General features: G+C 39.9%; 1 protein-coding gene across 1 annotated transcript; it reads left to right on the top strand.

Moving 5' to 3' along the window:
- Window positions 1–559: 559 nt before the first annotated feature.
- metap2a (methionyl aminopeptidase 2a) lies at window positions 560–20,058 on the top strand. Its single transcript, XM_073065983.1, has 11 exons — window positions 560–766; window positions 2,900–3,007; window positions 3,101–3,166; window positions 8,075–8,177; window positions 10,261–10,422; window positions 11,557–11,738; window positions 11,836–11,930; window positions 12,993–13,089; window positions 15,105–15,208; window positions 17,235–17,350; window positions 19,291–20,058. The coding sequence occupies exons 1-11, from the start codon at window positions 598–600 to the stop codon at window positions 19,541–19,543; spliced, it is 1,455 nt and encodes a 484-aa protein (XP_072922084.1). The 5' UTR covers window positions 560–597; the 3' UTR covers window positions 19,544–20,058.
- The last annotated feature ends 6,232 nt before the right edge of the window (window positions 20,059–26,290 follow it).

Genomic DNA, 26,290 nt, shown 5'->3' with positions numbered 1-26,290 from the left:
TGCTGAGGAATTTCTTAATGTCTCCAAAACAGAATTGAATGTAACCAATATTCGAAGTCCAGATGAATGGTCATGTCATTCCACAGGTGTTGCCTGTTCTGCTGAGTTTTTCCAGCGTCTAGCTTGTTGATTTAGATGACGGCTTCTACAACCACTTGTGCCTCTGCGTTGAATGTAGTGAAACACGGAATCTGTGACAGAATGTATCTCCGGGATAGAAGGTACCTCGGGATGGCCATTCATTGCATATTTAGCAGTACTATTGGGTGAAAGTAATACAGGCCTATAAATCGGTCAAATTCAAATGTACTTTTCCTGTATCAACCTCCAACTCTGCCACCTCTCGAAGTCCCTACATCTCCTGCCTCCTGCCCCCACCATTAAACTGGCCCTTATCCTCCTTGCATACCAAGCGCTGCACCAACCGCGTGTTTATTGTCTCTGCAGGCTGGGAGCTGCGGCCAGTTGTCGCCCACCCAGTTGCCATCTGCACCCCGCTGGATCCCGGGCTGCCTCTGCCCGGGTGACGTCAGCCCCAAGCCCACGTGGCTGTTACGTCACGACGCCCACGCTTGCGCTCTGGCTCTCCACCCCATCATGGCGGAACAGGCGGCGAAGGTTGAGAGTGGAGGAGGCGGGGAGGGAGGAGGCCAGAAGGTGGCCGAAGCTCAGCACTTAGTGAACGGCGGCCCGTTGGAGAAGGACGACGAGGTGGCTGAGGAAAGCATCAAAAAGAAAAAGAAGAAGAAAAAGAAGGGCAAGAGTGGTAAGGCATGGTGCGGGAGGGGTGTAGGCCCTGCCGGCATGTGAGGCACTCGGAGCCGGGCGGCACTTTGCGCTGTCCCTGTTGTCGCAGTGGGCCCTATAGCCGTAGTGTCCTTACGCTTCTGTGCCTAGTATATGAAATCCTACCTTAGTACACACTCACAGCGCTTCCCCTCCTTTCCTTCCCGTCTCGTCTCGTCTTTTCAATCCACCCACCCCTTAAATGTGGAAGTTGCCACTAATAAGGAGCTTTACGACGTGGGAGCTATTTTGAGAAAAGTAGAAACGTTCTTAAACATTATATAAGTTTAGATGGGCGGGGTGGTTGAAGGTTCGTAGTGCGTGAATATTGCCTCGGCCCAGCTGGGCCTCTTGTTTGTGTTGTAGGTATTAAGTAAAAGATGGAATAAGCTGAAAGCACTCGTTTTTACACTACTGACCATTTACTGCGATTTTCAGAGTACGTCTCTGTTAAAAAGATTTATAACTAAAACCCTTATTTCATCTAATCTTTTTCAGTTGTTAAAAATTGTAGTGTATGTGCTAGGTTGCTTTAAAGCTGACAGAATCAATTTCATGTTCAGAAACCACGTTCAGATATGGCAGGGTCGGTTTTACAGGCTTGGTACTTTTGAAGAGAGCTTTAAAAATGTCAATAAAGCTGAACAAAAATGAAATTGCTTATGTAGATGTTGGAATTCTATAATAGAAAAAAGCCAATCGAAGTGAGTCATTTGCAACAGGGTGAATAGAAAAGGCACTGCAGTTTACATATATATCTAAGTACACCATTAATTACTTCCTTTACTTTCTCTTCTGAACAAATTGTATTGCAGATTGACTAAACAGACCATTAAATACTTAATACAATTTTCCTCTCCTTGTAGAAGTGGTAAGAGCAATTTTTGTTGCATTGGAGACTTGGGAAAGAATAAGATAGGACTTTCATAGTCTGCTGTACTCACTTCCTTATATGGTTGGAAGATTTCAGATTCAAAAGCCAAGTTTGTGCCAACCAGTTTAGTTTGCTGCAATATTACAATCATTCAATTTTAAAGCAGATGTGACCCCCCCTCCAAGCTTCAGTCATTTAATGAGATGGTTGTGTCATTTACTACTCCCCTTTACCCACAGTAACCTTTCATCCCAGCTTCATCAAATGCTCACCTACCGCTGCAATAATAGTAATCCGTCTCTGTTAAGGATGCCATTTTAGGAGGAATTACCAAAGATGCCTCATTTGCCTTTATCTGGGAATATGCATGTCTAGATTTACTTGCAAGAGGAAATATGCTCTTAATACCCTTCCCATGCCTCTCAATTTTGTCTGTCATTGTCTCTCAAGTAGATATAAGCCTAGCATATTTTAGCTTTCAAGGAAAGTGAACTACATCTCTATTCAATGAAGTACAGTTGATATCACTGATAAAGATGGTTGTTATGAAGCTTAGTGTTTTTAATTGTATTTTCCTAGTAGGATTTTAGAGTGTTATTCAGAATATTGAGTGCTTTTGTTTAAGGGCATAAAATCTGCAAAGTATAAGATTCTATGAAATTATAAACCAGTACATTTTTTCTGCCCTACTTCAAACTCTAAAAGGGGTTATTGTTGTTATAGATTACTGTATTTTATATGGGACATGATCTGAAATTGTAACTCACTGAAGTTCTAGTTCATTCTCATCATGGAACTGCAGTAAGCATTGAAATTTTTAAAATGGTTTACTGAAACCTGTTTCCAAACAATGAAACATCTTAAATTTCTTCTTAAGCCTTGCATTTTCTGTAAAGTGCCAGCATTTGCACTTTGTAAGTGGCAACAGGTTCAGGACTACATGGGAACTCCCAAACTTGATGTCAGGGTCCACTGGAGATTTCCTAGCATCATTCCACAATTCAGCAGTGTTTTCCTTGCTAAGATTCCTCAACTTTTGCCCCCTGCATTTTATGATCCTGCTTTTATATAAGAAAAATTTGAGTCTTTACCAAATCTCCTCAAGCTCGTAACAAAGTAGAGCATAGAGGCATACGGAATGACTGTGCTATAGATATGCATGGTGATTGGCATAGGCACGATGGGCTGAAGGGACTGCATCTATGTTGTACTATAACTACAAAATTTGCTTTTTTGAAGGAGGCCAAAATGAATATGAAAAGGAATCTGTGGGAGTTGATGATGCAACAAAACAGCTGGAAAAGCAGATGCTTGAAGACAAGGAGAAAGACGAAGAAGGTGAAGAAGGCAAGTAAGCTGTGGAAGAAAAGGAACTTAACTGTAATTGCTTGTTTAATACATTACTCTAAAGTGGAGTGCGCCTGTTAATTTACCCAACAGAGGGAGATGGTGAAGGTGAAAGTTCCACGGCCAAGAAAAAGAAAAAGAAGAAAAAGAAGAAAGGACGTAAGTGGATTTTTGGTGAATCTGACATGTTGCTGCAGCAGTAATATCAGCTGGATAAGATATACATTGCACATACAGTGCAAAGTCCATTTTATCTGAGCAGGCCATGCATAATGCTCTACTCCCTTTATCTAACTTGAAAAATCCACTCTTCTCCTTTGCCTGGTATGTGAAAAACAAAACTGCATTGGCTGCACACTTAAATTGCAGAACACGTCAGTCTGTGGAAAGAGAAACAGAATTAACATTTCAGGTTGAAGCAACACACAAAATGTGGAAGGAGCTCAGCAAGCCAGGTAGCATCTGTGGAAAAGAGTACAGTAAACGTTTCTGGCCAAGAGCCTTCAATAGGACTGGAGAAAAGAACAGATGAGGGGTAGAGTTAAAAATTTCTGCCGGAGGGTCTCAGCCCAAAACGTCGGCTGTGCTCTTTTTCCATAGATACTGCCTGGCCTGCTGAGTTCCTCTAGCATTTTGTGTGTGTGGCTTGGATTTCCAGCATCTGCAGATTTTCTCTTGTTTGTGTTTGGATTTCAGGTTGAGATCATTTGTCAAAACTTAATTTGATTAGCTTTCAACACAATATTATTTCAGTTTGTTTTTTTTTCTTATCTCAAACATTTTCAGTTTGTGTATCTCATAAATACATCAATGCCATTAACTGCTTGTGGTAACCTTTGGGTGCGGAGATTTCTTCTGCAATATCTTTTTGATTTTAGAGTGACAATGTGAGTGTTAGCATCTAAATTTTGTTCAGCTCTGATAAGTGGAAGTACATTTTGTAAAAATCTTCCATAGTTTAAAAAAAATCTCAGGTGTCCTTTAGATTTTGTTTTCTCTTAAGAAATCCTATCTGATCTGATGGGTATGAAGTTGCTTTCCTGGTGTCAAACATTTTATGATGAGACATGAAATATAAAGGTCAATGTATTGACTATCGCTGGATTATGAATCCTGACTCTGACACCCCTTGCATGAGATCAAGCTCCTATAATGTTACTAAGTTGAAAAGATAGATGTATGTATTTGCATTTATTCTTAAGCATTCAAAGCTAGTTCCCTCTTCCATCCCTCTCTCTAGTAATTGCCTTTATTAGTCTAGCATGTTTTTGATGTCATTCATCATAATTTTGAGGTATGATACCATATCAGTTTTATATTTTTCCAACTTGCAGACAAGATCAAAGCAATCCATTCATTATCGAATTTTACTAATGTAAAACTTTGGTAGGACTGAATTACGTGTTATCTATGCAGTTTTGAGCTCAACCTTAACCAAAGTTCAAAAAGCATTTATTATCATAGTATGTGTACTATATACAACCTTGACATTCACCTCCTTACAGGCAGTCACAAAACAAAGAAACCCAATAGAACCCATCAAGAAAAGACTGTCAAGCACTCTTAAAGTGCAGGAAAAAAATCCAAAATTGTGCAAACAATAAAGCTAAGCAAATAACATTCAGAACTGAAGTTCATGAAAAGGAGTTCACAACCACACGGCCAATCACAGCTAATCCAGGTGTCTGTTAATTGCAGGCCACACCCTCAATTTGGCACAGATGAGTAAACTTTGCCTAGTAGCAAGCTGAACACTGACCTGTCCCTTGCCTCTGGCCCCGACACCCGAACATTTTCAAGCTGGTCTGGCGCTAATGGCTTGTTCCTTACTCTTGAGCCCCTTGATTCTGCCTTGCCTCAGTTCTGACGCTTTGAATCACCTCCAAGTCTGCTCTAGAAATAGCCAAAAAACTAGCTAGTTCCCTGCTCTTGGGCATGGACCCCGTCACCTCAATTTGGCCCATACGTGCCATGCTGCAATTGTCCTGCACCTTCAGGATTTCAATTCATGCCACAAAAATGCCGGGTCATACAGGTGGTTCAAAAGTTCAACTCCAAATGGAAAGTTTGTGCAATAGTAACTGGGCAATGCTTATTTATTAGAAAATTGCCTGGAAATTTTAAATGAGAGCTTCTCGTTGAACAGGAGTTTCTAGTGACTTAAAACCATGGTTTAAATTATGAGGGTGTGTATATAGGGAAAGGACTGATCCCTTGGAGGGTAGATACTGAAAATGGCCTAGTTCAGCCAAGTATTGTTCTGATTTGTGTCTTTTCCCACAAGAGTTGTTCCAACTTTGTAGAAAAAGTTAAAACTAACTATTTTGTCACAGTTTAAAAACTTGTTAAAATTCATAATTACTTTGTGATCCAGTCATTGCAATGTACACCCAGGCTGTTTTCAGATGGACGTATCTGTGGAGTTTGCTAAGCAGTTCCGTTCTGGTTCATATCAGACTTAAGCAGCACATGGGCAGGTTGACAGAACCTTTCTGCTGAAGCAAAGCAAACATTTATTGCAAACATTTAAATGCTTGCAAAAGGACCAACTGGCTCCGGGACAGCCTCTTCCACCAGGCTGTCAGACTGATTAATTCACGCTGATACCATTGTATTTCTGTTATATTGATTGTCCTGTTGTACATACTGTTTATTACAAATTACTATAATTTGCATATTTCACATTTAGACGGAGACAAAACAAAGATTTTTTTTTCTCATATATATGAGGGATGTAAGTAATAAAGTGAATTCAATTCAATGCTGCAGGATAGTTACCTTGACTCTGATTAAAAATGACTGCTAAAAACCGTATCTGTAATCTTGGGTAAATTTTGGTAGTATGCCAGAACTATGGTCCAACCCTGTTCTGTGTCAAATCTTTCTTATCACTGTCATAACACTGAATCCCCAGCTTTTAATCAATTCTAAAAAGGTCACCCTTGCTTTTAAATTACTTCTAGTTTTCCTTGGATTTCCACACTATTTCCTGTCCAAGATGCTTGATGTCCAAGATTATTTCAGGTCTTGTGCAGTGCTGTCACCCAATTTCTAATTTCTTTAAGTTCTTCCTAAAACTGACATTTGTGACCATGTTTTGATCTTACTAATGTGTAAAACTCTAGCTAGGCATCCGTCTGTCTAAAGAGTACTGTGTAGTTTTGTGTCAAAGGTACTATTTAAATGCACGCTGTCAGTGTATGTTAAAATAAGTTATATTTGAATTGGATGTATTAACTCCAAAAGGATAGCATCATATTAAATGAGAAGCCCATGTTTTTTAAGCTGCAGTTTTATTCTATAACCTGCTAAGTAATTCCTTGCCCTTGGTAAGATGTATAGTTAACTCGCATTGCTACTTCTGTTTTCCTACAGAAGAACTGGTAGAGATGGTGAAATTACCCAAATAGATAAGAGTGGATTCCAGTTAATTAGGCTCTTAATTAATTGAGGCATTGCTTATTAGGGACAGGAAAAATCTAATCAAATATCTGGGATTCCCAATTGTTTATTTGGAACACTATGCTGCTTAATTGGGACAGGAGACTTGCTGAATAGTTTCTGACTAGCATAAGGCACATGCACTTGTGTGGATGCTGGACCATTATACCATACTTAAAAGTGAAGTTCTTAAGTAGTATCAGTTGCTTTTTATGTTCAAAAAGCAGTGATTTTTATCATTGATACTTGGCGAGAAAAAAGCATCAAGACAATTCAGAACTGTTTTGCTCACTGTAGTTTCAAGCATTCAGGCTTGGAGATGCCAGAATGGACAGCCAGTGAAAATGAAATGATTGTACTACTACAAGTTAGGAACTACAAATAATTTGAAGGTATCAGCAATCATCTTCAATGTTACAAGGAAAGTGAAGATTAAGAGGATGCAATCATCAACAGCTTTGTATGAAGGCAGTCCATTATCTGTACTAGATGTCTGAGCTGATTTTGTTCATTTACGGCCAATCAAAAGAATGTGCCAATGTACACTTTGGAAAAAAAAGCCATGATTGAATAATGAAGCAGGCTCGATGGGCTGAATGGTAGAATTCTGCTCCGATACGATAACTATTAGGAAGCTAGTACAGTTTTATAGTCCTGTAGTAGTAATGATTGCATTCTAATTTGTTCTGATTTCATTTAAATACATAATTTGTCAGTTTGTCTTTTTTAATACCTTTTTAACTGTCTCCATAAAACTTAGGCTAATTTGGGAAGCCGCTTAATTGGGCCAAAATGTATTGGGCTGGAGTGTCTCAATTAACCAGAGTCCAATGTATTTAGAACCTGCTTAAGTACACCGTGGATAATTACTGAGTTTCCGGAGTGTTACTCTTAGCCTTTGTTTCCATGTCACTCTCAACGTTAAATCTCAAGGGTGGGAGGGGAGTGGAAATACAAAGTATAGAAACGTAAAATGTGAACTAAGATATTTCATGTCAGAATCAAGTTTAATATCTTTGGCATATATCGTAAGATTGCTGTTTTGCGGCAGCAATCCATTGCAATACATAATCAAGCTACAAGTTGCAATCAGTACAACAAAAAATTAATTCAAAGAAAGGGAAGATAGTGAGGTAGTGTTCATGAGTTCATTGTCCATTCATAATGGCGGAGAGGAAGAAGCTGAAATGTTGAGTGTGTGTCTTCAGGCTCCTATACCACCACTTTGATGGTAGTGGTGAAAATAGAGCCTGTCCTGGGTAATGGGGTCCTAATTATGGATGCCACCTTTTTGAGGCAAAACTTTTTGAAGGTGTCCTCGATACTGGAGAGGCTAGTTCCCGTGATGGAGATGGCTGAGGTTGTAACTGTTTGCAGCATGTGGGGTTGTATCTCCTGCAGAGCACAATAGATATTTGGAGCTCTCTTCTCAAACGGCAGCTGAGGCTCAATTCAAAATTTCAAAACTGAAATCAACTTTTATTTTGGGATTGTATGTGTGCAGAGGTAATGTAGGCATTGGAGTGACACACATTGGCTAAAATCTAATTAAATGATGGACTTTACTATTATTCGGTGTTTGTTATAGCCACTAATCCTTGTCCTCAATGCTTTTATCAATGACAGCAAAAGTTCAGACTGATCCTCCTTCCATTCCCATTTGTGAGTTGTTTCCTTCTGGTGTATATCTTAAAGGACAAGAATGTGAATATCCACCATTACAGGATGGGTAAGTTCTTAATCCAAGCACATTTTCTGCTTCCTGGGTGGTAATTGCCTTCTGATATCCTTTTAATAGCCTTTTGATATTTATTGTTCCGTGGAGGTTGCCACATCTTCACTACTAAGTGCAAGTAAACAGCTGGACCTTGATCTTTTGCGTTAGTATATTGTATTGATTATTTCAATAGCACCACTTTTTTTACTATTTTTGAAGGCCATCATGATGGATGTTAATTATTGTATATAAGGCTTGGTTATTTACAATACTTGTGTTCTGCATTCCCAAGTATCACATGTTATATACAATTAAATCTCCTTCAGTGTTTTCCTTACTCTCCAGCCATAAACATTTTTAAAATGTGAATTTCCTTTAAGTACCCTATTTCCAAAGAAATCTACTCTCAAATATTTGAGATTCTAGTGGTCACTCATGCTTGGAGGTTTTGTTTTAAACCAGCTAATTGTTACTGCTGTTGACATCTAATTCCCAGAACAAGAATAAAGGACATGCAAATGTAAATCCAAAATCCACTTCCTTAAACATTTGTAAAAATAGGACAAAAGAATGCTGGTTTAAATCAGTGAAAGAAGCTCATAAAAGGGTTAATTAACTCAAAAATTGATCAATACTAGGTACTCAGGTTCTTGCAAATGGAAAAAAGGAAAGTCACAGTGTGGTGGGGACTGTAGTACTTATTTTCTGATGGCTTATTGAATTGAATATGCCAGCTCATTCTTTTCTTCTGTGACTCTGTAACCTAGTCTCTCTCGCATGCCAATCAACTTCTCTGACTTTTCTTATCTCTCTCCTAAAAAAGATGTAATTTACAGTATACCATCAATCTATCAAGTAGCATGCCTTTGGGATGTGGAAAGAATCTTGTACAGTCACGGGATTGAATTCTGGTCCAAGACCTGAAGCAGCAGCACTATCTGCGGTGCTACTGTGAGAGAATCAGGATGAGAGGGGATGGATTTGACTAGACAAATTACTCCTTGTGTGTAATAATCTAGTGCCTCACTGTTTTAGGTAAATGCACTGTGATGTACTCAGTGGTTGTTCTACCTTCTGTTCCACACCCTGCAATCAGACTTGAGTCACTAGTTCACTCCAAGGACCGTCACATAAATGAGCTCATCGCTAGCTGTAATGATATGGTGCTGGCCTCTTGGTCATCAGAACGTCTATCAGTTATCGAAGAGCTTTCAGAAACAATGTGTTAAGGAAATGCTCATTTTAAGATTGCTCATTTTAAGATTACTCATTGTGTTGAAAAATAAAGCTCCACATCCCTAAAACAATTTTTAAATATTCTCGAAACAAATTGTAAATAGCTGCTTAATGACAAACACAGGATACTGTTGTGGATACAGCAGATTCTGAGGTTGGGTTTTTCTTTATAATTGACAAGTAGTGCTTATTCTGGCTCTGACTATCACTTCTTGGGTAAACCTTGGCCATCAAAATTTAGAGGTGTAGACACCATCTGTCAGAAAACCACTCCAACATTGAGCCTTTGAAACACGTTCCTGTTTGAAGATTGAATCACTTACCAAAATGGGAAAGAATGTGTTGTTGAGTGGACAAATAGTCGACTTGGGTGCATTATCATCATCATTGGACCTTCATTGTGTTTAATTGTATTTGCAGCAGAGCAAGTAAGCCATACTGTATGTACCTGAACACGTTACTGAGATAAACCCATGAGGCCATAGAGACCAAAGAGATGCTTTGGATTTGGGCAACTATATTGTAATATGGAAATTTAGTATCTGAAGTGGATATTCTTAACATTATTTTGATGTGTTTTTCTTGCTCAATACAGAATTTGTTCAGCGATCTGTGGAATACATTGTATTTCTTCTGTGTTTAAGAGAAATGAGGATAAGCATTGAACATTCCAACTCATACTTGGGGTAATGAGCAGTACTCAGGAAACTTGTGTATTGATTCATAAGATCTATACAAGTATATTGGAAGCAACTTGTTTATTTTTATAAGGATTTAGAAGTTCTCTTAGACTTGCCTCTTAGTATTTCTTGACTTTGTGAGATTGATAACCTTCGTTCCTCTCACTTCTAACATTAAGGCGTACTTCTGCATGGCGCATGACCAGCGAGCAGAAGAAGGCGTTAAATCAGGCCAGCGAGGAGATCTGGAATGATTTTCGACAAGCAGCTGAGGCTCACAGACAAGTTCGAAAATACGTTAGGAGCTGGCTCAAGCCGGGAATGACCATGATAGAGATCTGGTGAGTAAAATGTCATAACATTTAAACTTGTTGATAAGCCATGGGTATAGCTGATTTGTTCAAGCATTGTGAACCTGCTGATAGGGCTAGTATGAGCTGTTCATTCCTAATTAGTCCCAAAGCTTTGGCTGCTAGACCACCACAGAGGGTGGTGCTGAGTCAAATGTGGGTCTGCAGCGGCAAGCAGACCAAGAAAGGTAGATGTTTTTTGGAGACCATATTAGGTTGTTACAGATTTGAATTTACATATCCTGCCACTCTGGGAAGATTTGAATTTAACCCCAAAGATTTCCTTTCTTGAAGCATATTTGTGACATCTGTTTATTAGTTTCATGATCATTGTTCATGGCACACACTCAGGAACAGCTTCTTCTCCTCTGCAGTTCCTTCTAAATGGGCATTGAACCCATGAACACTACCTCAATGCTTTTATTTGTTTTTGCACTACTTATTTTAAATTAGCTATTAATATACATGATAATTACTGTAATTCAGTTTTATTTCTATGTTATGTATCGCAAAGTTATTAAATTTCACAACATGCTGGTGATATTAAATCTGATTCTGCTTCTGATACTGGTTTGGCACACAGATATCTAGGGTTGGTATTGTGTATGTGGAACAATAGTTCATGCTCTGGTTACTAATTCATTAGCTTTATTACTACATTACCATGCCCTTCTGTTTCCTAAACTAAAAACTGTCAGTTTAGATTACACTTTAAATTTTGATTGAAATGATAGTGGAACAAAAAGTTATCAGGTTGACGTAAAATATGCTTGACTGGCTGTTCACTGGAAGCCAGGTGTAGGTTTCTGCAGCTGACTTTTGTTTGCTTTTTGACTGGCTCTGCAAACAACATTATAAAATCATTTTATTTATTTTTAATGTACACTTCACACTGTTATCCTTCAATTTAAATAGAAAAAAAGTCCTAAAATTCAGACAAAATTAGAACATACTAGGTGAACAGTAGATCTGTTGGGCTCTTTGATCTTCTGGATAACTCACAATATTTTTCTTTACATCTTTCAACCTGAATTTGCCCAGCTACTAATAATTCATTGCAAAGTTGGGTAGCACATCTTTTGCAGACCAGAAGATGATATTAATGGCAAGCTTTCGTTTTTACAGTGAAAAGCTCGAAGATTGCTCCCGGAAGTTGATCAAAGAAGATGGACTGAATGCTGGGTTGGCGTTTCCAACAGGCTGCTCACTGAACAACTGTGCAGCCCACTACACACCGAATGCAGGAGACCCAACTGTATTACAGTATGATGATGTGTGCAAAATTGATTTTGGAACCCACATCAATGGTTGGTCTGGTTTTCTTTTACCTGGTCTTTCTGAAATGTTTGAGTTTCCTGCAATTTGATTTTGCTAAATGCTTAATTTGACCATTCTCTTTAACAGGCCATATTATTGACTGCGCTTTCACAGTTGCTTTTAACCCCAAATATGACAAGCTTATAGAAGCTGTTAGAGATGCCACTAATACTGGTATCAAGGTAAGTGATTTATAAATCAGATGGGTTTAGACAGATAAGATAGAGTATGTTCCCAGTGGCTGGAGAGTCAAGATCAAGAAGTCACCCAGTCCCCAGCAGAAAAAAAATTATTTTCATTCAAAGGGTAATGAATTTGTGGAATTCTCTATCACAGGAATTGGAGGCTATTATTATATATAGTATAGGGAGTAGATAGTTTAATTCTTGAAGGGGAACAAATGATAAAGATGGTCAACATGATTGCACTGAATGCTGGAGCAGATCTAATGAGCTGAATGACCTCTTTCTGCTCCTCTATTTTGTGTTTCTATGCTGCAAATATTTTCCACAGACCAATCTTTTAAAGTCTTTTATCTATCAACCTGCCTTGGCTATTTGATGGATTAAAGGCAGGAAATCCTCCCCTTGTCCTTCTCCATACTCCTGAGGATATGTAGACCATGTGCAAATCCCAGAAAGGAAAATCCCCTATTTTGTGGAGATAATTGGCAAGCTTCATTAGTGAAGTGATGAGAAATCAAAAAGACAGTTTACAGTCTCCATTTGGAAAATAGGACCTAAGAAATAAAGGTGAAAACAAACCTCCGCTTGCTCTATTGTTCATGGACAATCTTTTACTTTAGGGTTACTTTCTTGCATAATCCCTATATCTTTCAATATCAGACATTCCACAGATGGAGAGAATCCACAGATGTTTGAATATGAAGCAGAAACCAACTGTTAGAGGAACTCAGATAGGGGATTAGGTCTTGAAGCTCTGTAGGGGATGGAAGGGAAGGAATTGTCAATATTTTGGGTCAGGAGCTTGCATTGGAAGGTTCCATACACATGTCACCTGACATGTTTACTGTTTCCAGCATTTCAGATTTTATTTCAGATTTCCAGCAGATGTAGGTTTACCCCCCAAATGATATTCTGTTATTGGTGGAGTTGTTATGGAAACTAGATTGTGCCAGGAATCTGTAGCCAAGCTTCTCTGAAACAGCTTGAGCCATTCAAGCATTGTATCTGATAGAAATCTGATGCTTTTATCTGCCATTAATCTGAATGATTTTATTTTAGAATGCAGGAATTGATGTTCGCCTGTGTGACATTGGGGAATCCATTCAGGAAGTCATGGAATCCTATGAAGTAGAAATTGATGGCAAAACATACCAAGGTATTGGTTAAATATATGGTTTGAGTGTAGAGTTGTGGAGAGGTCCAGCATGTACTTCTAGCCCACTGAGTCTGTGTTGACCATCAAGTACTTTTTTTTAATACTCATCCTGCCATTTGGTTCTTATACTTCTGAAGTGACTTGTTGCTGATAATAACATGCACACTCTTGACTCAAGCATTGTCTTAGTTTTACTTGTGCATAAGGAGAACAGCATGAGCCCTTGTCACCCACGCTTGAACAGAAAACTGCTATTTTTATACAGAATTGGTTTATATTCGAATTCCTTACTTGTAAGATCAATCACTATTTACAATAGAGGTGTTAAAGTCAACCGAAACATTGAAAAGCCAACTAATCATATTTTGAAGTTAGTGAAGACAATAGAGCCTTAGTTTTGGGTATGTTTCACATCCTCAGTTACATTTATCTGTTATGTCTCTGGCACCCCATTGTAAAGAGACGCTACACCTCAGAGGCCTTTCTGGAGAAGTCTCACTGCAAAGGCCTCACTCGTCTGGCTTGAGTACAGATCGCCTGAACTTGGCTTGAGTACAGATCAGTCCAGCCTGTCTCATCTGTAGTAAGCAGAGGTATCTCCAGCATCTCATTTGACTAAAACTGCCCCAGGCTATCTATTCTTGCCTTACTGCAACTTGCACACTCCATGAACTCAACCCCCTACACCCAGATTCTACCATTCACCAACATATTAATTTATAGTGCCCAGTTATTACCAGCCCACACATTTTTGAGATGCAGAAGGAAACTGGAGCATGTGGAAGAAATTCGTATGATCATGGAGAATCTGCATACTCCACATAGACAGTGTTTGCAATTAGGTCACTGTCTGTGTTAGGCTGTTTGACTTTTTGATACTTCCCTTCCTTGGACTCTCCTTTTCATTTTTATATTCACTACAAGCCCACTAACAAACGGCTATCTGCCTGCTTCCTCCCATTCTGTAAGGATTCCATTCCATTCTCCTGTTTTCCAAACTCTCGTTTCTCTCTGCTGCCTTCCAATGCCTTTCTCCTCAACGTTAGATGCCATCTGCTTTGTCAAGGCCACAAACTCCATTTGCTGCTCTTCCCGCCTTGTCTCCTCATCCTGCTCTCAGACCTTTCATATTTGCCTTCCATCCCAACAGATTTCAGCAGTTGCCAACATCTTCAATGTGATGTCTTCCCCATCCTCCTCTTCCTCGTTACAAAACTGTTCCTCTTTTGATCCACTCTTCCATTTCCCATGGGATCTTCACATGAGACTTCAAAGTATGCAGGTGAATGTGGAATTTGTTGCCACAGAAGGCTGTTGGTGGCAAAATCAATGGCGTATTTAAGCTGGAAATTGATAGGTTCATGATTGGTAAAGGGGTTAAGGGTTATGAGGAGAAGGCAGCAGATCAGTTTTTAAAAAAGCCATGATTGAATAATGAAGCAGATTCGATGGGCTGAATGGCAGAATTCTGCTCCAATATGTTATGGTCATACTATCTTAATAGGTACCCACTGGCCTTTTTTTCTTAAAACATCGTTACCTGCCTTCTAGCCTACCTTCATCATTTTCTCTCACTCCTGTCCCCACAGCACCAAATGTATCTTTTATTTCTCTGCATCATTACACCTATTTCTCTCAAATTATTCCCAGATCTCATGAAAGTTCACCAGCCTGAAATGTTAATGCTGTTCTTCTCTCCACAGACGCTTCCTGACGTGCTGATTTCCAGCATCTTGGTTTTACTTATGTTAAATTGGCTGAGTATTTAGAATGGCATAGAAACCCTTTTTCCCACCATCTAATCGGTGGCATTGAGGAAAGTTGAATCCTTCAACTGTACTAGAGCAGGTGTCAACCCTGCAATCATCCTTCAGCAACTCTCAATACTTTGAAATGTTCTGAATGTTTGGCCAATGTATTGTTTTCAAAGGTGTATCGCGTTGCCCTTTCAAAGATTTTCTACTTTAGACTGTCATCTTCTGAAGTTCATTCTCACTTTTTTTTAATCTTAACAGTAAAACCAATCCGTAACCTAAATGGACATTCTATTGGACAATACAGAATACATGCAGGGAAAACAGTTCCAATTGTCAAAGGTGGTGAAGCAACCAGAATGGAGGTGAAGTTCAAGTTTCATTCTTCCTTCATTTTCTCAGCATACTAGATTAAGTTGGTAATCATCTGATTACAGTTACCCCCATAACACCTTAAGGTTATTTTATATTTAGGTAAGTGGGCTTAAGAACCTTGCAGAACAATCCAACCCATGTGTTGGTGGGCAGCCTGGAGTTATGGTACCAACTGCTGGAATAGGTTGTCGGGAAAATGTGATTTTTCATTGAAAAGGGAAATGGAATGTTCCATTGAAATAAGTTGTTCAGAGTGCAGACATGGACTCAGTGGGCTGAATAGTCTGTCATCACATGAGAATGGCAGGAGACTTTGGTTTTAGAGTGAAACTGGCACTGTTGCTTTTTTGTTACTTTGGCTCAAAACCCTCCCAGCAATAGCAGATTAATAAGGGTGTACAAGGTTGGATGAAAAATAAAAAGAAAGAACTACATCAATAGTATACAGTACTAGGAAACTGAAGGTAAATAAATCCTTGGGACCGATAGATTGAAGTCCAGGGTTTTAATGAAAGTGACTGCTGCAATAGTTATCATTTATCAAGATTCCCTAGTTCTGAAGAAGTCAGAGGATTTACAAATATAAGAACAGCAAATATAACAGCATTGTTTAAGAAAGTAGGGAACTATAGACTAACCTAATGTCTGTCATCGTGAGAATCATGGAAACAAACCATTATTAAGGCATTACAGGTAGTTCAGCTATAATGTGAGTTTCCATAATGTGAATTTGTTATGTGATTGATGGTTTAGGAAGCACTACTTGAATCACACAGGCTGCATTGGGAAAACCTGTTTAAATCTGTCCTTTGTTACTACAACCTATAATGCTACTTTCTATGATGTGGCGCTTTTTAGGAGTGTAACTGTTTTGTCACAGTCAAACTAACTGTACAAGAAAGCCATGGACTGTTAAGCAGAGCCAGCATTAAACATCAAGAAATCAACATGTTTAGGTTTAGAATGTTAAGTATTTATCTTAAAATAACAACTTAATCATTGGTAAAGCTCTTAAAACGGTATTTAAGCTTCATACAAGTATCATCTGATGGTTTCTGTGGGTTATCACTCATGGACAACCTCAAGGCGTTCCTTGATAGCCATATGAAATTGAAAGAATTTCATCTATTTTGCCAAATTAAAACCAAATCTTTTTGTATCTCCCAAACAATAGCATTAGAAGGGTGCATAAGGGTGCACAGGCTTGCTCTGTTTCCAGGTTTACTGGGAGACCTGGGTACTTTAAGAAAACACCAGCTCAAATTTACTTATATGAGATAGAACCCCATTCCTTCTAGGGTATCGCATAGACTGAAGCATATGCTGGAAAAGGCTGTTAGATTCTACTGCCACATTATAACAGGGGGCCAAGTGTGGTGGTGAGTGGGCAGAAGAACTCCCACCTAAAATACCTATAAACTGATGGTTCAAGATGTGCAAATTGAAATAAGTAATGTCCACATGGTTGGAATTCATACATTGTGGGGTGTTGGAGAAGCCTTGTAGGCTCTAGTCTAGGGGTGTTGGGGAAGCAACATAAAAACAAGTCCACCCTTAGTGTTGTGTGTTTGTGATGGGAAAAGAAGGCAGGCACAGGCTGTTCTATTTACAGAAGTGATTCAGGGTAACCAAATTTAAGGGAGTAATCCAAAACCCAAAATCGACAATACGGAAACACAGGTCAGCACCGAGGCTACAAGTTTGTTAATATGGAAACTAGCACAATTCTTGTTCTGTTGATTCTCCCCAGCGGCGTTCTTTTGCTTCCTGGATGCTGGCTTCTTCAAATTACGTTCTCCAAATTGCGAATGAAGCACTCCTGAGAAGGAGACAGGTCCAGCAGAGCTCTAAATTGAGGTTTACGGCGGCTCGGCACAGCGAAAGCAAAGAAAGCTGGACAGAGAGAAAGAACAGAAAAAAACATGGCTGTGCAGTGTGCATGCATGTAACTTGGTGTCATTTGACTGCAGTCATTGAGATTTAAATTTTGGTTATTTTATGTTTTTATTCACTTAGGAAGGAGAAGTATATGCAATAGAGACTTTTGGGAGCACAGGGAAAGGAGTTGTTCACGATGACATGGACTGTTCACATTATATGAAGAACTTTGATGTTGGCCATGTACCAATAAGGTAAATCTGTTAATCAGAATCGGTTCTAATATCACTGGCATATGTCATGAAATGTATTGTTATGCGGCAGCAATCCATTGCAATACATAAAAGCTGTGAATTACAGTAAGTAAATATACTGTATATAGACATAACTCCTTGAGGACATTGTCCTCCTTGGAGGCTGGGGAGGCTTATGATAGAACTTCCTGCAGCTTATTTTGATCTTGTGCAGTGTCTCTCCCCCCCCCCCCCGGCCATGCACCCAATTAGGATGTACATGCAAACAGTGATGAAGCCAGTTACAATGTTCTCCACGGTAAATCTGTAGAAATTTGCATACCAAAACTCCTTAAACTCCTAATGAAATATAGCTGCTGTCAACATGTACAAAAGCTGGATGAACTCAGCAGGTCGGGCAGCATCCGCTGCTGTCTTGCCTTCTTTGTAATTGTATTGATATGTTGGGCCCAGGATAGACCCTTAGAGATGAACTTGAAATTGTTCACTCTTTCCATTTCTGACCCTTCTGAGTGGGCGGGGCAGCAACTCTCCACCTAAGTAGGACAGCACGTCTGACTGGAATGATAGTATTAAACACTAAGCTGTAGTCAATAAACAACAGCCAATAAACAATAAGTATTAGTGTTGTCCAGGTAAACCAAGGCTGTATGAGGAGTCAATGAGATCGCATCTGCTGTACTGCGGCAATAGGTAAATTGCAGTGGTTCCAGGTCCTTGCTGAGAAGGGAGTTCGTTCTAGCCATAACCAACCTGTCAAAGCACTTCATCACTGTAGATGTGAGTGCTACTGCACGATAGTGTTGAGGCAGCTCACCCTGCCGCTTGTGGGCACAGGTATGATTGTTGCCCTTTTGAAGCAAGTGGGAACTTCCAATAGTAGCAATGAGAGATTGAAAATGTCTTTGAACACTTATGCCATTTGTTTGGCATAGGCTTTCAAAGCCCTACCAGGTATCCCACCGAGACCTGTCACCTTGCAAGCTCACTCTCTTGAAAGATGGTCCGACATTGTCCTACGAGACAGTGATCACAGGTTCGCTGTTGCAGGGATCCTCAGCTGTTAAATTTTGGTGTTAACAGACAAAATTAATTTCTGAACATGGTTAATTGACTTCCAGAAACAAAATCCTTGTATCAAATGGAACTGTAATTAGATATCAGGCCATTGACATTTACCTTAAGTCTTTCATTTTTCTGTTGGTTTGTGTAGAATTGATCTAGCAATGTTGGTTGTGCAGTAACAGTCAACTGGTGATTTATCATTAAACGTTAAAAGTATGAGCACGTTCATCTGATTTGATATATAAATCAGCACAACTTGCTCAAAATTAGTCAGCCACTGCAAATGACTGGAATTTTAAGCATTCAATTTGACCTCCAGCTTCTATCCACTCCAGCTGACTGGCTGAGACCAATGACTTAATCACTTCTGAATTCTCCAATAATTAGATACTTCAATGGGCTTTGGAAGGGGCTGTTAATAAGGTGCAAGAACATGGGTGAAAGCTAATAACTTCATCCATGTTATTACAGTTGTGCTTGTTAGATCATTTTGTATTATCACAAATAATGAACTGAAAGTTATCACAGTTCAACACAAATCTTGATGTAAAAAAAAATGCTTAAAAAACATTTCAGAAATCCCCGATAACGTTGGTTTTATGGCAGTTTAATTTTCAGCAAGATAGGAATTTAAGTGGAAATTTTGGAGGTGAGGGAATAACAGTATTAAAACTAGTCTATTTTCACCTATATCTCAGATTGTTCTGTAAAGAGAAAGCTTTGAACTTGACAATGAAGAGTTTGAAGTCCTGGCTGGTGATCTCTGCTGTTAATTTGTTGAGTGATCTGCTGAGTGATTTATAGCTTGATGCTGAACAATTGTTTCAGTTTTGTCCAGTGATTCTGAATTGATTTGATGTCTTTTTGTTGTTCAGACTTCCACGAGCAAAGCACCTCCTGAATGTTATCAATGAGAACTTTGGGACACTTGCCTTTTGCCGTCGATGGCTAGACCGTTTGGGTGAGAGCAAATACCTCATGGCCTTGAAGAACCTGTGTGATCTGGGGATAGTAGATCCATACCCTCCACTGTGTGACATCAAAGGCTCATACACAGCACAGTTTGAACACACAATCTTACTTCGCCCAACGTGTAAAGAAGTTGTGAGCCGTGGGGACGATTATTGACCACGAACATCACCTGGCTTTGTTGTGCTGAGAGGCTGTGTGAATGGTTTCACCTTCAAAGTTCTCCCACCTCTTTGTTTTAGTAATGGACTGGGTGTTTGCCATGTTTTAGAGAGGGTGGCAATAGGGAGAAGGAGCAGCTTGTATTTCCACCCATCACTCAAATTTTTAATAAAACATTTCTGATGTCTAGGAACTTTGTTATATTGATGGGATCTTCTCCTTAACGCTGATGGATTAATAGAATACAATTGAAATACAGGCATTGGAGCAGAGTATGATATCTCCCCTTAAACTGTCTGCTGCTAGAATGATTAAAACTGTAATTTGGTACTGGCATTTCAGGAGTGTGGGATGCTGCTTGCTGTAGAAACTCAGCTCTAGCAGAGAGTTCTACTAATATTTCCCAGAGGCTGTTATAATATAACTGTTATGTCAGTACCTGCACTCTCAATTGTCTTCTAAATTCCCTGGCAAAGAATTTAATAAAAAATAAAGATTAACTTCCATAGTGAGTGACATTTGCCGGCTTAACATCTTATGTGGAAGGTGAAGTGACCAAGATAAAGAAACAGAGCAACTTAGTTTTGTCATTGATCATTATTTTCAATAAACATTTGTTCAACTGCACGAAGACGAATTATGACCTCGGGCTGGATTGGCACCACCTATCAAATTCATGCAGCAAGAATGAGATTTGTAACTCACCAGTCCAATTCCTATTAATTTGAAGAAGTTTAGCTCTTGTCATTTCACTCTTAATGACTCTTGAGTTTGGACTGTAGTGCCAAGGCTCTGGACTACTGAGAATGGTCAAATCTAATACTTTGAGTTGGATATAATGTAGTTATGAAGTACTGAGAGTTTGATATTTATAAGCACTAGCTAAATTTAAAATCATTTTAAATCATAAAATCACTTAAGCAACACAAGGTTGGAGGAAGTCAGCAGCACCTATGGAGGGAAATAAACAGCTGATGTTTTGTGCTGAGCCCTTTCATCAGAACTAGAGAGGGTCTAGATGAAAGGTCATGGTCCAAAACATCAACTGTTTATTTCCCTCCATAGATGTTGCCTGACTTGCTGAGCTCCTCTAGTAGTTGCTTAAGATTTCCATCATCTGCAGAATTTCATTTGTCTCTTAATTTTTAAGAGTGGATTGTGTGAGCTTTGACAACCTGTAGAGAAAATAGCCCTCATGCAGTCTGCACTTGAAGTCTAGTTAGATGGTGAAATGAAGTAAAAAAACAGATTTACCTTGTAGCTTTCGTGCACTTAATCTTTTATTGGACTTTAGTGGTTCTGAGTGGTGCATTAATATGTGGAAATTAAAAGATTGCATTTTGTTCATTATCTTTCGGACCTTTCCCATCAGCTGCTCAATTAGATAGTGGACTCTAGAAGACAAAGTTCAAGCCCTTCCCCAGGGAACTTAGAATATAAATCCTACGTCATGCTGTTTAGGGTGGATAGTTGTTAGTGGGTTGCCTCATTGAGAATTATATGAAAGCATTTAAAATGGTAGAAATTTTGTATGGTTTTAGTCTCATAAATACTTTATGGATGTACTTTATTGAAAGTGCTGAACATAGAACGTAACAACATATAGTTGGCCCACAATGGTGTGCGAACCTTTTAAACTAAGGATCAATCTAAGCCTTCCATTTTTTAAAATCTTCATTGTGCCTGCCTCTGGCCACCCCGTACTTTCCTCCAATCACCCCAAAATTATGCCTCCTTATATTAGTCATTTCCACCCTGGCTTTCCACTCAATCTATGCCTCTTATCATCTTATACACCTGTATCAAGTTACCTCTCATTCTCCTTTGCTCCAGAGAGAAAAACCCTAGCTAACTTGACCTTTCCTCAAAACATGCCTCTTCCCTAATCCCTAATCCCTAATCCATGCAACATCCTGGTAAAATTCTGCATTCCTCGGTAAAACTTCACATTGTTTCTATAATGAAACAATCAGAAGTGTACACAATCCTCCCAAGTGTTGTCTAACCAGGGTTTTATAGATTTGCAACATTTCCTCATGGCTCTTTAACTCAATCTCCCAACTAATGAAGATCAACATACCATATATCCTATCAACTTGTGTGGCAACTTTAAGGGATTGATGGCCCTGGATCCCCTGTTCCTCCACACTGTCAAGAGTCCTGCCATTAACCCTGCATTTTGCCTTCAAATTTGACTTTACAAAGTTAATGACTTCATACTTTTCTCAGGTTGAACTGCCACTTCTCAGACCACCCCTGCATCCTGTAAATGTCCTGTTGTAACTTGCTAACCAGCCCTTCCACTTACTCATCCAATTCATTTATAAAAAAACAGTTGGGTGGGAGAGAAGGTCCCAGAACAGCTCTGGGGACAATATTTCAGCAGAATATACTCCCAACTACTACCACCCTCTGTATTCTATATGCATACCAATTCCATATCCACCTAGCCAAGTTTCTCTGGAACCCATGCTTCATTTATCCTTGCAAGAGGAAAAGTGCTACACCTGCCCCTACACCACCTGCTACCATTCAGGGGCCCCAAACAGTCCTTCCAGGTGAGGCTCCCAGTGCTTTGCTGAGCACCTACAGAGGTCCGCCAGAAAAAGCAGGGTCTCAGTGGGTTCTGCATGTGAATTCATCAGCGATACTGGAGGTCTCCCTGCTTTCTCACATCCCGCAAGAGGACCATTCAACTACTCCGCCTAGCATCCTTACTATAAATTTGGCTTCCCCCAAATAAACACTTTCCCACACCATCTACTCCTATTCCCCCCACCAGGCTACATGTCTGTAATGCTCAGCCACTGAGAGATCTGACAGCTGACCTGATTCATTGCCTAGCACCATATTCAGTATGGCCTCTCCTTTAGTCAGCTTGTCTACATATTGAGTTGGAAACTCTTCCTGGACACCTAAAATTTTCATCGAATCTAAACTTTTTGCATTAAGCAGGTACTAATCAGAAGTTGAAGTCACTCATGACAACTTATTTTTGCACCTTTCCAAAATTTGCCTCCCGATCTGTTGCTCTGGGGTGGTCAACAGAATATTCCCATGAAGTGATAGCTCCCTTCCTGTTTCTGATTTCCATCCACACTTACACAAGCTTTCCATCATGTCCTTCCTTTCTGCAATTGTGATGTTATCTCTGATCAGCAGTACCACCTCCCTACCTCTTTTACCTCCTGTCCTGTTCCTTTTGAAACATCTAAACCCCAGGACTTTTGAGCAATCAATCCTGCTCCACATATTTTCCTCCAATCACCTTAAAATTATGCCTCCTTAAAATTACCCTTTTCTGCCCTAGGAGGATTTCTCTGACTACCCTCTTGTTCTATGCCTCTTATACCTTGAACACCCATATCAAGTCACCTCTCCTCGTCTCCAAAGCAAAAGACCCTAGCTCACTTATAAGACAGGCAGCAACCTGGATTTCAAAATTTCAGATCATATGCACCAGGGATTTATAAACACAAAATTATTAAGATTTGTGCTGAAATCTGTTGCCTTGCAGTTAAATATGGGTTTGCATCATTCTTGAGTATTAATAGAGTTCTCTTCCCCAGGCAACTGCCATTGTTTTTAACCACATGGCTCTAGCCAGATTGTATGCGTGATCACATTTTGTTCAACTCACATTTTTATATTTGCTGTATTGGAAAAGATGAGTATTGTGCAGAACCACGGTGGCCTGAAGCTGGAGAGGTACTAAACTGAATTTAGTTATGGTCAGGCAACTCCATCAATTGCACATAAATATCCTCCTGTTCCCTTAGCTATGGTTCCAGTTTCTCTTCCTGGCCCACTCAGGTTGACTTCCGTTGGTAACCTCACATCATTTCATTTGGGGGTGTGGCACTGTTGCTCAGAGATTATGTCATGGCTGCAGAAAAGGAGTAAGTCATGGAGGAATTGTCTACGGAGTGTCTGTGGGTGGAAGTTAGGGACAGGAAAGGGGTCAATAACTACTGGATGTTTTTTATAGACACGGACACATCTAGGAGCAGATAAGGAGACAGATTCTGGAAAGGTGTAATAATAACAGTTGTCATGGTGGGAGACTTTAATTTCCTAAATTGGCATCTCCCCAGAGTGAGGGGTTTAGATGGCGTAGAATTTGTTAGGTATGTTCAGGAAGGTTTCTTGACACTATGTAGATAAGCCTACAAGAGGAGAGGCTGTACTTGATCTGGCATTGAGAAATGAACCTGGTCAGGTGTCAGATCTCTCAGTGGGAGAGCGTTTTGGAGATGGTGATCACAATTCTATCTTACCATAGCATTGGAGAGGGATAGGAACAGACGAGTTAGGAAACCATTTAATTGGAGTAAGGGGAAATATGAGGCTATCAGGCAGAAACTTGGAAGCATAAATTGGGAACAGATATTCTCAAGGAAATATACATAAGAAATGTGGCAAATGTTTGGGGATATTTGCGTGGAGTTCTGCATAGGTACGTTCCAATGAGATAGGGAAAGGGTAGAGGAACCGTGGTGTACAAAAGGCTGTTGTAAATCTAGTCCAGAAGTAAAGCTTACGAAAGGTTCAAAAAAACTAGGTATGACAGATCTGGAAGATTATAAGGCTCGCAGGAAGGAGGTTAAGAATGAAATTAGGAGAGCCAGAAGGGGCCATGAGAAGGCCTAGGCGGACAGGATTAAGGAAAACCCCAAGGCATTCTACAAGTATGTGAAGAGCAAGAGGATAAGACGTGAGAGAATAGGACCAATCAAATGTGACAGTGGAAAAGTGTGTATGGAACCGGAGGAGATAGCAGAGGTACTTAATACTTTGCTTCAGTATTCACCATGGAAAAAAATCCTGGCGATTGTAGGGATGACTTACAGCGGACTGAAAAGTTTGAGCATGTCAATATTAAGAAAGAGGATATGCTAGAGCTTTTAGAAAGCATCAAGTTGGGTAAGTCAGCAGGACTGGATGACATGTACTCCAGGCTATTGTGGGAGGCAAGGGAGGAGATTGTTGAGCCTTTGGCGATGATCTTTGCATCATCAATGGGGATGGGAGAGGTTCCAGAGGATTGGAGGGTTGTGGGTGTTGTTCCCTTATTCAAGAAAGGGAGTAGAGATTGCCCAGGAAATTATAGACCAGTGAGTCTTACTTCAGTGGTTGGTAAGTTAATGGAGAAGATCCTGAGAGGCAGAATTTATGAATATTTGGAGAGGTATAATATGATTAGGAGTAGTCAGCATGGCTTTGTCAAAGGCACTTTGTGCCTTACGCGCCTGATTGAATTTTTTTGAGGATGTGACTAAATTGATGAAGGTTGAGTAGTAGTTGTATATATGGATTTCAGCAAGGCATTTGATAATGTACCCCATGCAAGGCTTATTGAGAAAGTAAGGAGGCATGGGATCCAAGGGGACATTGCTTTGTGGATCCAGAACTGGCTTGCCCACAGAAGGTGAAGTGTGGTTGTAGACGGGTCATATTCTGCATGGAGGTCATTGACCAGTGGTGTGCCTCAGGGATCTGTTGTGGGACCCCTACTCTTCGTGATCTTTATAAATGACTTGGATGAGGAAGTGGAGGGATGGGTTAGTAAATTTGCTGATGACACAAAGGTTGGAGGTGTTGTGGTTAGTGTGGAGGGCTATCAGATTTTACAGTGGGACATCAATAGGATGCAAAACTGGGCTGAGAAGTGGCAAATGGAGTTCAACCCAGATAAGTGAAGTGGTTAATTTTGGTAGGTCAAATATGATGGCAGAATATAGTATTAATGGTAAGACTCTTGGCATTGTGGAGGATCAGGGGAATCTTGGGGACAGAGTCCATAAGATGCTCAAAGCAGCTGTGCAAATTGATTCTGTGGTTAAGGGGGCATACGGTGTATTGGCCTTCATCGATCGTGGGATTGAGCTTAGAAGCCAAGAGGTAATGTTGCAGCTATATAGGACCCTGGCCAGACCCCACTTGGAGTACTGTGCTCAGTTCTGGTCACCTCACTATAGGAAGGATGTGGAAACCATAGAAAGGGTGCAGAGGAGATTTACAAGGATGTTGCCTGGATTGTGGAGCATGCCTTATTAGAATAGGTTGAGTGAACTTGGCCTTTTCTCCTTGGAGAGATGAAGGATGAGAGGTAATCTGATAAAGGTGTATAAGATGATGAGAGGCATTGATCGTGTTGATAGTCAGGATTTTTCCCAGGGATGAAATGACTAGCATGAGAGGGCACAGTTTTAAGGTGCTTGGAAGTAGGCACAGAGGAGATGCCAGGGGTAAGTTTTTTTATGCAGAGAGTGGAGAATGCATGGAATGGGCTGCTGGCAACGGTAGTGGAGGCGGATACAATTGGGTCTTTTAAGAGATTCCTGGACAGGTACATGGAGCTCAGAAAAATAGAGGGCTATGGGTAACCCGAGGTAATTTCTAAGGTAAGGACATGTTCAACACAGCTTTGTGGGCCAAAGGGCCTGTATCTGCTGTAGATTTTCTATGTTTCTATGTACACTTTCATCAACACCATCTGTGAATGTCAACTACAGCCTGGGTGTTCACGGAAGCTTTCTACTTTAGAGGTGAGTCAAACATTTATTAATAGAGAACTTGTATGTAGTATATTACTGATGTTATGTAAAATAATTGTACACCTTGCAGCTGACATTGAGGATGGAGGTTCCAGAACTCTAGCTGATTTTCATTTGTTTTATTTTTAACCCTTTGGCTGAGATGCACCACCACCACACATTCCTCAACAGCAACATCACCAAAGGG

Source organism: Hemitrygon akajei, chromosome 14, assembly GCF_048418815.1.
Source record: "Hemitrygon akajei chromosome 14, sHemAka1.3, whole genome shotgun sequence".
In the NCBI taxonomy this organism is placed as follows: domain Eukaryota; kingdom Metazoa; phylum Chordata; class Chondrichthyes; order Myliobatiformes; family Dasyatidae; genus Hemitrygon; species Hemitrygon akajei.
This window is presented reverse-complemented; position numbering and strand designations above follow the sequence as displayed.

Bases quoted from the DNA above. Each gene is read 5' to 3' on its own strand.
- metap2a (XM_073065983.1), top strand. From the start codon at position 598: ATGGCGGAACAGGCGGCGAAGGTTGAGAGTGGAGGAGGCGGGGAGGGA. The intron at 13,090-15,104 runs GTATTGGTTAAA...TAATCTTAACAG, and splicing joins TGATGGCAAAACATACCAAG to TAAAACCAATCCGTAACCTA. The intron at 17,351-19,290 runs GTAAATCTGTTA...TTTGTTGTTCAG, and splicing joins GTTGGCCATGTACCAATAAG to ACTTCCACGAGCAAAGCACC.